We start from the raw sequence: 12435 nt of genomic DNA on the forward strand, positions 1-12435 counted from the left end.
CATATTTTCTGACTTAACTTGCCAAATCAGGGGTGCGTGTTTAACAGGTACAGCTGACTTGACATTCCAGAAACTAGGCATGATAACCAATTATGTCTCTTGTAGTAATATACCTAATGAAGGAAAGAAATACTGGGAGAGCCGAACTGTTGCAACAAGAAGTAAATATGAGATTATCTTTCTGAAGAGGCTCTGTTTATTCCATTCCTGTGAACAAAGTGCAACTACTGCTACAGTCTATGTAAACTGTAAGGCCATTAATCGTTATCAGGTGCTGCCAACTCCCCCCTCTAGATGTCCAAACATATGGAGGGGAAAACGAACACATTTTCTTCACTTATCTGACAGTCACTGCCATCCTGAAGGCTGCAAAGATCTAGGTCGCTTATTTGTCAACACTGGAGTACTCATGCACTTGGTTTGGAAGATACCACATACAGTACAGTTTTCTGACCTTAACCATGCAATCTGAAGTTCAAACAGGAGTGGGAATATTAACTCTAATATTGAGGAAGAAGAACTCTGTGATACAGGCAGCATACTACTTGGGCAGTGTAATTCAAGAAAAAAAAAGTTACCATTCTACTATATTTGATGTAATCAGAGCTGAGAAAGGTCTTAGGAGAAGGTGAAGGGAGGAGGAAGTCATATTTTTTAAAGGCATGCACACACACCTTATTTCATAGGATTGTAACTGTACATTTTAACCCCTCAGCAGTTACTCAAGGACTGAAACTGCTTTAGATGTTCACTACATATAATGAAAAACATTAGAAAGCAGTGAAGGAAAGTGACTGAATATTTATCAACTACAAAAACATAGAAGTTTTTCTGTTTCTTTTTTATATATTATCATGAATATTAAGCACAGTTGCTTATTATGTCTAAGCATCACGTGTAATTTCTGAAAAATGTTGTGTAACAGCAGATAACTCGTGTAACACCAAGGCTTTATATGACCTAGATGCCATTTCCCTTCCTTTGTAATGAAACTACATGAGCTTTGGGATGCCTACACAGAGGAACAGTTTCAGACTGAGATGAAAATTGTGCTGCTTGCTTCTTCACAAGTATTTGAGTCATGTTCCTCCTGAGTGCACATGTTAACAATGCAGCAAGAACAAACAGTAAATCAGTTCAGCTGCAAAAGCCGCTGGGTGCTCTGCACTCATCCTTCTTAGGGCTCAACAACTGCTCTAACTCAGTAGCTTAGTTTTACTTCTTTATTTCTCTATAAAGCAAGGAGGGGAGTGCAGAGAGGGCATCATTCTGTGAATTGTTGCCGAATTCTTTGAGCCAAGCCCAAGAAGCATCTCAGCACCTGTTGTTTTGAGACTTTGTATGAAGTATACCCTAAAGTTAGACCACAGTTGAACACAGTTGAACCTTTGAAAAGTGAAAATGACAGGCTGTTAATTAACCAGTCAGTTGGAGTGTAAGGATATGTAACTGGAAAAGAAGTAAGAATGTTAATATAAGAAAGTTTTCTGAAGGGAAGTTAGGAAGAGTTAGGACAAAAGTTCCATTAGGAAGCTGGGAAAAGCACATCACCAGCACTAAAGTGAAGAAATCACATAGAAAAGGAAAGTAACACTGAGAGAATACTCACTCCTAACAAATATATAAAAATCGAACATTTGGCTTTCTCTCAACACATGAAAGCATAGGTTAGTGTTTTCTGTCTCAAATACATTAAAAAGTGTTTATTTTCTCTAATTAATATACTGTTTTCTTGCATAGTAGTTAGTTTTAGGGTAGAATAAACATCACTGAAATGTTTTAAACGGTACAGCAGTTAAAATTCATGACTACTTGACTTTGAGTACATCAGTGGAATATACTAATACCTCAGGAATATCTACTACTTTATGTACCAAAGAAGGATTCTAGTAGGGAGTAAGCAGATGCCCTTTTAATCATGTTCCTGCTTGGAACTGCCTTTCAAATATACGCCCTGTATTTTCAAATTGTGGACCTTCAAAGGCTAATAAATACAATATAATAATACATTACAGGTGATAAAAGAGGAAAATTCCAAGCATATGCAGCTGCATAGTGAAGAGATTCAACGTAAACAGATGGAAGAAAACCAAGTTGCACATGTGAGCTTACCTTGTCTGAATGTAAAGACTTCCATATTAATTGTTCTTGGGAGATGCAGCCAGACCATGAGAAGCTTTCTCACTGCACTGAGCTTCAGGAAGGCCTTGGGAAGCTCTAGGGAAGGAGTCGATAATCTTGCATTTATAAAGTTGCAGAGCTTTGCTCACCTTTTGTGTCTAGCAGTGCTCATTGCTGTATGTGCAAGCACAGAGGATGAACGGATGGCAGCTCCTCTCTCCTGCTGTTTGCACGGGGAAGCACAATGCAAATCACGGACATGCTGCAGCAGTTGTGGGTGGTGATGGAAGCAAAGACATAGCTGGTAGGAAGTGACAGCTGGGAATACAAAAGAAAAAGCAATTGGGATTTGGAAGCAACAGGTGGGAACGGGAATCAGGAAACTCCAGTAAGATCTCTGAGGAGGCAGGAACTAATCTAGGCCTTGTTGAAAAGTACACTGGAAGGGCAACTTGAGGAGGAGGAGGAAAGGAAACAGAGGCAGGGAGAATGCAGGAATATTGCATGACTGGAAAACAAATTACAAAAGGCAAGTTCCAAGTTCCTCAAAGCTGTACTCGTTTCTTAGCTTGATTTGTATCATAATATTTGTTTGTGAAGGATATGCTGCATTTTTAATGGAAAAGAGTGGCTCAGCTGTTACTTTAAGAGCAAAACAGAGCTAGTCTAACTATGAGGCTGCAACGAGCTCTTCCATGACAGGTGGACAGGAAAGGCACAAAAAGGGTTATTTAAAGTCTGCTTGCTCTCGGTGCAGTGGCAGGTGTGCTGGCAGACACCCGGGCTCAATGACCTTCTAGAGTTGTGCTCCCACAGTAACCGAGTGGGCTGGATGTGACTGACAGGGCCTCTGTGCCCTTAAAACGTAACATCTGAAGTTATCCCTTTGAGTCATGTTCTAGCTAGGCAAGGCAGCGCACTGACACGGGGGCTGCCACGTCCCCAGGCATGACTTCACCTCACAGCGCCTCCACACACTGGTGTGTGCTGTGATGCTGGTGGCGGGCCAGATGGGGTGGCTCAGGGCAGCTGCCGGTTTGGGTTCATGGGCTCCAAATGCCCCTCACACACACATATATATATGCTTATGTACACATTTCTGCCGAGGACCTCAGCCAGCCCCCGCCACCAGGGCGACCGGCCCCTTCCCCACACAGAAAGGGGGCGGCTGTGAGGGGCTGCGCGGGCTTCGAGCGGGGCGGCCGCGTGCGCCCTCAGCGACCGCGCATGCGCACACCGCCCCCCCAGCTCCTCACACGCACACCTGCGCGCGCCGCCGCCCTTCTCCCCCTCCTCTCCCGCCTCTCGCGCCCTCCTCCGTGTCTCCGCGCCGCGCCCCGCCCCCCGCGAGGCTCAGCCAATGAGCGCCCGGCGTGGGGCGGCCGGCGGTGGAGGGAGGGGCGGGGCTTATCCTTCCCCGCGGCTGCGCGCGCGGGCCGCCCGCGGCGGGGAGGAGAGGCGGCGCTCGCGCGTGCGCGCGGCGGGGGCGCTCGCCCGCTGCCGAGGAGGGGAAAGCTGGGGGCGCGCCTGCGCGTTGCGCCGCCCGCCCGCCCAGCGCCCGGCAGGGGGGCTCGGTGCGCATGCGCGCTGGCGCCCGCCGTCCCCCCCGTGCCCCGGAGGGGGGGTTGTTGCGCATGCGCGCCGCGCCGCCCGCCCCTCGCCAGCAGCAGCAGCGGCAGCAGGAGGAGGAGGAGGAGGCGGCGGCGACTCTGGCTGTGGGGAGCGTGAGGCAGCGCGGGCGCCGCTGGTACCCGGGAGCCCCAGGTCCGGCCGGAGGAGGCGGGAGCGGCCCGGAGGAGGAGGAGGAGGAGGAGGAGGAGGGAGCCTGAGCGGCGGCGGCAGGAGGAGGCGGCAGCAGGAGGAGTCAGCGCCCGGCCCCCCCCCTCCCCTCCTCTCCCCCCGCTCAGTCCCGTTACGGCCCCCCCCCCGCCCTCCGCGCTCCGCAGCCACCACCATGTCGGCGCCGGCGGCCAAAGTCAGTAAGAAGGAGCTCAACTCCAACCACGATGGGGCCGACGAGACCTCAGGTGAGGCCGCGCCGGGCCCGGGGGGCGGGAAGGGGAAAGGGAAGGGAAAGCAGGGAAGGGAATGGCGGCCTCCGCCGCGGCCTCCGCCTCGCCCCGCGCCGCACCGACCGCCATTTTCCCCAGCCCCGCGGGCCGCGGCCGGGCCGGAGGCGGGAAGAGCGCGGTGGCGGCCGGGCGGATGTGCAGGCCCCGGCAGCGGGAGGAGGAGGAGGAGGAGGAGGAGGAGGCCATGTTAGCGCCCTTTTGTCTCCGCTCCCCGGCCCGGCCTCCTTCCCCAGGGGCGCAGGCGGGGCCGGCCCGGGGGGCGCTGCGGCCTCGGCTTGGAGCAGCGGGGACCCCCCCTCAGCCCGCCCGGCCGCCTTGCTCCTTCTTCCCCCCCCCCCTTCGCCTTCCCCCCTCGCTCGGCGGCCGCCGAGCCTCTCTCATTGTGCTCCGCCGCCGCCATGATGCTGCTCGGCCGCCTCCTGGGCTCGGCGCCGCCGCCGCGTGGTGCTGCCCCCGCCGCGCCGCGATGGAGCCGCCGCCGGGGCCCATCCCGGGCCGGCCCCGGGAGCCACGCGGTGCTGCGGGGGCCGGGCCGAGGAACCGCCCGCGCCTCCCCCACGTGCGATCGCGGTGGCTCCTCTCCTCCGGCTTTTTTTTTTTTTTTTAAACTTATTTATTTTTTTAAATCGAACGAGCGGTGCGGCTTCTAAGCGGCGGAGGAAGGGCGCAACGCGCTCGCCTGCCTCCTGCCCCGGCTCTGCGGTGCTGCGGGCCCCGCACGTGTTCGCCGCACCTGCGGGCTCCTCGGGGAGAGCTGGCTGCTGCCGCGGGCCGAGCCGGGCGGGGAGCTGGGAGCGGGGTTGGGAGCGAGCTGCACCGCTCCAGCTGCTTCCCGCTGCCGCTCATTCATCCCCCAGCACGCTAGGTAAACAGGCGGCCTTTAATCGAGAGCTTTGCCAAGCGTTGTCCAGGGGAAGTTTTGCTGCGAAATTATCTGCCGGACCATGACTTGGAAGGGTTTTTTTACTCGTTTTCCTTACCCAACGTGCTTTTGAAGGTTTTTTCCTCATCCAACGTGCTTTTTGGTTTTTCAAAGGCGGCGAGTTCCCGGTTATGTTGTTTCTATTGATGTTGCTGACCCCTCTAAATTATTTAATGCTTCCACGTTCCTTCAAATCTGTTGGCCCTAGACATGCAACTTCTTCATTACGTTCTTAGTACTAACTGTCGGGATTCGCTTACCATTTAAGTTGACTTGTAAAACTGTATAGAGGAATGTGAGCTGGGATTTTTGGTGGTAAACTTGCTTTGAGTCCCGTTTTGGGAAACTTGTTGGCGTTTCAGCCATAGTTCGCCATGGAAGTAGCTGAGACTTTATGGCTTAGTAACGCTTAAGACAGTAGAAATATCTTTGTACTTCTAAAATAGATCTCTAGAAAAGGTCTGAGGAGAAAACTCCGAGTGATTTGTCAGACTTGAGAATTAAGGGATTTTGATGCATTTTCATTTGTTTTTCAGAAAAAGAGCAACAGGAAGCAATTGAACACATTGATGAAGTACAGAATGAAATAGACAGGTAAACATTAGAAAACTTGACAAGTTTTTAGTGGGAAGTAAAAGACTTTCAGTAATAAAATATTTAGTAAAGTAAGCGCTTGGTAGTAGTTCTCAGTGTCTTCAGACTCTCACATGATATACTTGTGTTCTGGTCTGATCAGATGTAACAAGTATTTGTGTAAATTCAGAAAATCGGAAGGAGTATCCTGATTTCTTGTTTAATTGTGTAAAGTTAAAAATGTAGAGCTTGAGCTTAATTTTTTAATTCACTGTGATAGTTTTGATAAGAGGTTTATTTCTCACTGCTTTCTCAAGTTAATTTGTATGCCGCTTTGCAAAAGTATTTTCACGTTTGTAAGCAGAACTGAAAACTTGGTTGAAAAAGTTAGCTTTATTATAAATCTCTATTATATATTTGAGTGCTTGTAGAATAATAGGTAGAAAATGTCACTGAAAAATTAGTTTCATATCCTCAAACTCTGTGGGTTCTGTGTCAGTATTTGCCTGTATCTTACCTCCACGTGCACTGTGCTACGAAGTGCAAGTGAGGCTCTGTCCCTGTGGAACAGTTGCAGTATCAGGGCTCTAACTTTTATAAAGCCAACGAAGTGTTAATGTCCTTAAGATTTTAATTGTGTGTGGTACTAAATTGCTTTTGTTACAGTCATGCTCATCTGCCCCAAAATTATAAAGGGCAGGTGATAGTTTTATATGCTGTCCATCTACAGGTGACTTGCAAACAAAATGCTTAAGTGGCTACTTAGCATAAATAAGGGTCTGTCCCGCACGTAATGCTGCAAAACATACAGCGTGTTAAGAACACTTCATTAAGATGAGCGTGATTGCTTCTGGTAGTGTATTTCCTAATAGTGGTTACAGGTTTGGGCTTCTGTTTTTTTTTTGTTCGAGCTCCCTCATTTGTTGTGCGTGGCTGAGTAGTTTAATTAAATCTATTCAGTTTTAGCTAAGTACTGATGATACATCTTCAAAACTCAGTTCTCTCTCTTGAGGTTAACGTGGCTCTGTCTGTTACAGACTGAATGAACAAGCCAGTGAGGAAATTTTGAAAGTAGAACAGAAATACAACAAACTCCGCCAACCATTCTTCCAGAAGAGGTCAGAATTGATCGCCAAAATCCCAAATTTCTGGGTAACAACATTTGTCAACCACCCACAAGGTATATTCTTAATAGCTCCCTTTTTTTTTTCCTGTAAATTCAGTTTCCTTGCTTGTAACGCGAGCCTCTTGCGGTTCTTAGTGTTTTCTAGGATAGTTACTTGGCATTAAACAGAAGCTTATGGGTACATATGCAAACACTTCCTTTTTGTCCTTGCGTGCGTCTTAAAAGCTTTTTAGCTCTTACATTTGTTAACCAAAGGAACACCTTGATCGCTAGAATTCCGGTAGTTTTCTTCCTGTATTATAAATTACAAGCTTCACACTTTATCAGTTAATCGTCTCCTTTAAAGGAAAGGAGGATTCTGGTATTTTATTTTATTTTTTAATTTGGGGTGATGTCCTTAGGACTGTTGACAATGTGCTGTTTGCAAGAGGACCAAAAAACAAGTCCATACACTGCCTACGTTGGGCAAACCACATATCTGGAAATCTGTTTTAGAGAGAAGAATAGATAGATGCTGCTTGTTAATGAACTGCAACAAGCAAATGTAATGTCATCTCAGCAAAATCACAAAGATGCTAATAGTCTGTTGGCTGCTATCTCAAAAAATGGGCCACAAGAAGTCAGCTTGGACAAATGTTGCTTTTCACATTGTATATAATGTCAATTTCCTGTATTTCGTGTCCATGACACACATTTCATAACTTTGTTAATGTGGGACTACTGATTCTATCCTAGTATCTGCACTGCTGGGAGAAGAAGACGAAGAAGCACTGCATTATTTGACCAGAGTTGAGGTGACAGAATTTGAAGACATCAAATCAGGTTACAGAATAGATTTTGTGAGTATATTAAATATTTCTTCACTTGTGACTTTGCTGCTGTTTTGAATGTAGACGTATACTGGGTTGTAGTTTGTAACTTAATCTCTTCAGTTATCCGTTTAGTAAGATGATTTGACTTGGCACATGTATGCTTACGTTTGTGGGTTCTAACTCTTTGCTTTCAAATCTGCAGTATTTTGATGAGAATCCATACTTCGAAAATAAAGTTCTCTCCAAAGAGTTTCATCTGAATGAAAGTGGAGACCCATCTTCAAAATCAACTGAGATCAAATGGAAATCTGGGAAGGTACGTATCTGTGCATCTGGGAGAGATAATTGCTGCTCTATATGATACTTTTGCTTTCATTTATGTTCCTTTTACTTTCTTCTTTTCCTTCTTTTCTTAATTGAAGCTGCCTCTTCTTCCCTCCACCCCCTTCCCACTTTTCTATATATGTAGTTCATGTGAGGTTTGGCATACACCGTTTACGTGGAGATCTGTAGTGAATTCTCTCGTTCAGTTGAGCACCACAATTAAAACAGTGAAAGTACAAGTACGACCAGATGGAGAGATTAACAAGTACTCTAGTTTGTCTCTCTTTGGAATGGATCTAGGCTGTATTTTGTTGTTTTAAGGTAATTGTGAAATTAGGAATTCCAAGGACAGTGGGGTTGGGAGGGGTGGGGCAGATAGGGGTTGTCTAATTTTTCTGTTTTTCTTAATTTCCCTTCCAGACACCATGTCTTTAGAGAAGTAGTATCCACACAATAATGTGGGCGTATCTATTACCCAGACAGTACTCAAACCAAATTAATGTTCTGTAGTTTCTGTAATAGTTGGGAGCCCTTTCATTTTATCCTAAAGGTTTTGAAATGAGTATTTAAAAGTAGAACTGGGGGTTGCGTTTACACTGCTGCTTGTTTTGTCACCATCAGGACAAGAAAATCTTTTTTTCACTGAGAACTGGAGCTTTTCCTGTTGTACAGAAATCACAGTCCTGAACGAAGCAGCTGAATGGTCTTACAATAGATCACAAAATTAATGTGAATTTTGGTGCTATTCTTCATTAAAAAATAAAACTCTATGTATGTTGTGATTCTATCAAGAAAGCAAACATTGGGAGTTTGGAGTTACCTTATGACCAAAGAAAGAATAGATTTAAATAGAGGAGGAGAATTGCTTTCTTTTCAAACTTAGCAAACAGTGTTGCAAACTTGCCAAACTTCTGGGGTAAGGTGGTGGATGTATTTTCTCATGACCATATGTTTTAGTGGCTTGTGCAAATTTTTATTCGCTTACTACAACGAATGGCCTTAAGACTTCAAAGCAGGAAATCTTGGGTTAAGATCACTAGGCGGTTCTTCGTCTCGCTATTAAGTTAAGGACAGAGCTTAGAGGTGTGGAGCTTGAGTGTTTCTTAAATTGTGTGTTTATGTAGCAGTTGTAGCATTTAACTACAATAACAACTCTTGGAGTAGTATTAAGCTATCGTGAGATCTTTTAAAGTTTGGCATTTCATTAAATACTTGTCATACTTGGGCTTCCCTGTGGCAGGGAAACAAAGAAAATGCAAGATCCTGTGAATTTTCAGTATTTCAGTGGAAGGCATTAAAAGAAGCAGGTGGGTTTACTGCTGAGTGATACCTTTTGCTATTAGTCCTTTGGGTTCTAATTGTGTCTTTTAAGATTTGTCCCTGAAAGAGGGAGTAAGTGACTTCTTGTAGTTGTTTAAGCATGTATGTTTCTAAATGGTGCTTGCTTTAAAAAAAAAAAAAAAAGGCAGGCGGGGCACAATGTAAATACCGCTTCTTTAGGGAGCTTCTCAACTTTCTTTTCAGGATCTGACAAAACGTTCAAGCCAGACACAGAACAAAGCCAGTAGGAAGAGGCAGCACGAAGAGCCAGAAAGTTTCTTTACCTGGTTCACTGACCACTCTGATGCAGGGGCTGATGAACTAGGAGAAGTCATCAAGGATGACATCTGGCCAAATCCACTGCAGTACTACTTGGTAAGTATAGCACTGCGTTGTTGCTCCATATCCACAAAAGCACTGCGCAGGTAAAAGCGAATTTGATCACTGTAGTTAATGTCACATGTGTGTCTTTAAGGTTCCTGATATGGATGATGAAGAAGGGGAAGGAGAGGAGGATGATGACGATGATGAAGAGGAAGAAGGATTGGAGGATATTGATGAAGAAGGAGATGAAGATGAGGGGGAAGAAGATGAAGATGATGATGAGGGAGAGGAAGGCGAGGTGAGCATTCAGCCTTTACCTCTTCCATCTCTGGTGTATGAGAATAAGAAATTTATGAGGGACGTTCTTGTAAGGATATTGAGCCATTGGTACAAAGGTAAAGTAGTTGTTTTGTGTAAAATCCTTGACAGAGTTGTTGGAGGAGAGGAGCAAAACTGTTAGTGCCTTAATTTGTGGCACGGTTTCAGTGTAGTGATGATTATATTTGTGTACGTGAGACTGCAAATAAATAATGTTAGTGAACTTCTTGCAAGGAAGGTGCTCCAGATGATTTAGGATATTAGCGTCTGTTCTAGCTTAACAAAATTTATTCAGTGAACTTTCTAGCAAAATTTTACTTGTAAAAAGCTCTTGCTGATGCATCCAGTTCTGTCATCCTCCCACCTGTCGGTTTATTTTGGCTTACTGCCAACTTAGCCAAGACTCTTTGGGTTCAGGAATTAGCAGTTTTTTGTAGCAGCAAGTGGGTTTCCAGAGACGCCATTCAAGGTGTTGGTAACTTAAGGCTTAGCATTAGCATGTCTTTGTTTCTGGTTGTGGAGGTAGGAGGGCTGTTGTGGCACCAGACACTCTGTATGCTGAATAATGAGTTGTAGCCTAGAATATTACTAAATATTCTAAATATTCTTTCTAAAAATTAAATTTATTTTAATATTTCTAGTGATTTTTAAGTCATGGTAATTCTTTTTCTAATATGCCTGATGTGTTTTTCACTGCGACATCCAGTATTAACTGACTTTTACATGGATCGATATTCATGGCAAGTGTTACTGTTCCTTAGTGAAGAGGGAGAGAGATCATCATGAGTAATACTGTAGGGCTGCGGTCTCTTGGGTAGCAAAACATTCTGGCTATTGCATTTAAAAGTTCGTGCTATCTGAAGCTTTGTGATTAGATAACTTTTAATTGTTGCTTATCTTTCAACAGGAGGATGAAGGAGAAGACGACTAATTGAACACTGATGGATTCCAAACCCCCCCCCCCCCCCCTTTTTACCTTTTTAATTTTTCTCCAGTCCCTGGGAGCAAGTTGCTGTCTTTTTTTTCTTGTGCTCAGTCGCCTTGTTCTCTTGAGGTCTCTTTTTCTCTCCTCTACACCATGGTTCACAATTTATTTTGGGGGAAATACCTTGAGCAGAACACAGTGGAAAAGAATCTACCAGTTTCTGTTTCAAGTTCATTTTTATCCCTTTCTGTCTCAAAACAAAAACTGTTTATGGAATCAACACACCATGTTCTGTGGGAAAAAAGAAAACCTTCTGCTCCCTTCACTCTGCTGGAAGCTGAAGAGTGCTAGGCCCCTGTGTAGTAGTGCATAGAATCTAGCTTTTTTCCTTCTTTCTCTGTATATTGGGCTCAGAGATTACACTGTGTCTCTATGTGAATATGGACAGTTAGCATTTACCAACATGTATCTGTCTACTTTCTCTTGTTTAAAAAAAAAAAGAAAAATAAAAAAAAATGGGGTTATAGAAGGTCAGCTGGGGTGGGTTTCAGATGTTTGGGTGGGTTAAGTGGGCATTTTGACAACATGGCTTCTTCTCCTTTGGCATGTTTAATTGTGATGTTTAACAAACATCCTCGCAGTTTAAGATGACACTTTTAAAATAAAATCTTCTCCTAATGATGACTTTGAGCCCTGCCACTTGATGGAGAATCAGAGCAGAACCTGTAGGATCTTATTTGGAATTGACATTCTCTATTGTAATTTTGTTCTTGTTTATTTTTAAATTCTTTTTTTTTTGTTTCACTGGAAAGGAAAGAAAGATGCTCAGTTTTAAACGTTAAAGTGTACAAGTTGCTTTGTTACAATAAAACTAAATGTGTACACAAAGGGACTGGTTGGTCTTCACTGAAAGAAACAGTTGTAATACCCTGTTTTGACCTTGCTTATAGTTTCTTGGCTTTTTTGGGGGCATTTGGTCAGTATTTATGTAGTGCAATGCAACCTTGTGGTTCTGTGGACTGATAATCAGTTCATTTAGGTTCCATTATTACAGTATTTGGAAAGTGTTTCATCTGGTAGCTACTCCTGCACACTCCGTTTCTTGAATTACATAACTCTAAGACAAGGCTGTAGGTGCATATATGCTTTGGGTGAAGACAGACATATATATATTCATAATCTGCAAAAAGAAAAATCATTTGATTCTTAGATATTTTTTGAGTAACTTGCAGTACTGTATCTCCAGTAAATCAGTTTGCATGAAGAAAACCATGCGAGTTCAGAGTAAAAAGACCAAAGGGTCTCCTAGTAAGGCTTTGGTGGCTTTGGAAGTCTTTTCAGTTGAAAATAAATCTTAAGTGCAAGCTAATGTTTTGGGCTATTTCAATTAGCAAGATTCTTTGTGAAGCTCTTGTATAAAGAAGTTGCTACTTCACTGCTTTCTTTCCTTGGTAGCAGCGTGTATATATGCTTTGGATGTACTTTTTTTTTCCCCCATGTTAAGAGACTGCGTTTGAGTAGCTTATGATTTCATGTAGAGGTTGTTGGTACTGGTATTCCACAAAGTGTAATGAAAGTTGTTTTAACATGCTGTGCTT

At 44.5% G+C, this 12435-nt stretch overlaps 1 protein-coding gene across 1 annotated transcript; it reads left to right on the forward strand.

The window, feature by feature from the left end:
- The first annotated feature begins 3765 nt into the window (after positions 1–3765).
- SET (SET nuclear proto-oncogene) lies at positions 3766–11725 on the forward strand. The gene is made up of 8 exons (XM_040531900.1): positions 3766–4148; positions 5652–5709; positions 6726–6868; positions 7550–7653; positions 7829–7942; positions 9475–9645; positions 9746–9892; positions 10820–11725. The coding sequence occupies exons 1-8, from the start codon at positions 4076–4078 to the stop codon at positions 10841–10843; spliced, it is 834 nt and encodes a 277-aa protein (XP_040387834.1). The 5' UTR covers positions 3766–4075; the 3' UTR covers positions 10844–11725.
- Positions 11726–12435: the final 710 nt, after the last annotated feature.

The sequence above is a fragment of the Cygnus olor genome, chromosome 19 (genome assembly GCF_009769625.2).
Source record: "Cygnus olor isolate bCygOlo1 chromosome 19, bCygOlo1.pri.v2, whole genome shotgun sequence".
NCBI lineage: Eukaryota > Metazoa > Chordata > Aves > Anseriformes > Anatidae > Cygnus > Cygnus olor.

Coding starts and splice junctions, on each gene's coding strand:
- SET (XM_040531900.1), top strand. CDS start 4,076: ATGTCGGCGCCGGCGGCCAAAGTCAGTAAGAAGGAGCTCAACTCCAAC. Junction 5,710..6,725: donor GTACAGAATGAAATAGACAG/GTAAACATTAGA, acceptor TGTCTGTTACAG/ACTGAATGAACAAGCCAGTG. Junction 9,646..9,745: donor ATCCACTGCAGTACTACTTG/GTAAGTATAGCA, acceptor TGTGTCTTTAAG/GTTCCTGATATGGATGATGA.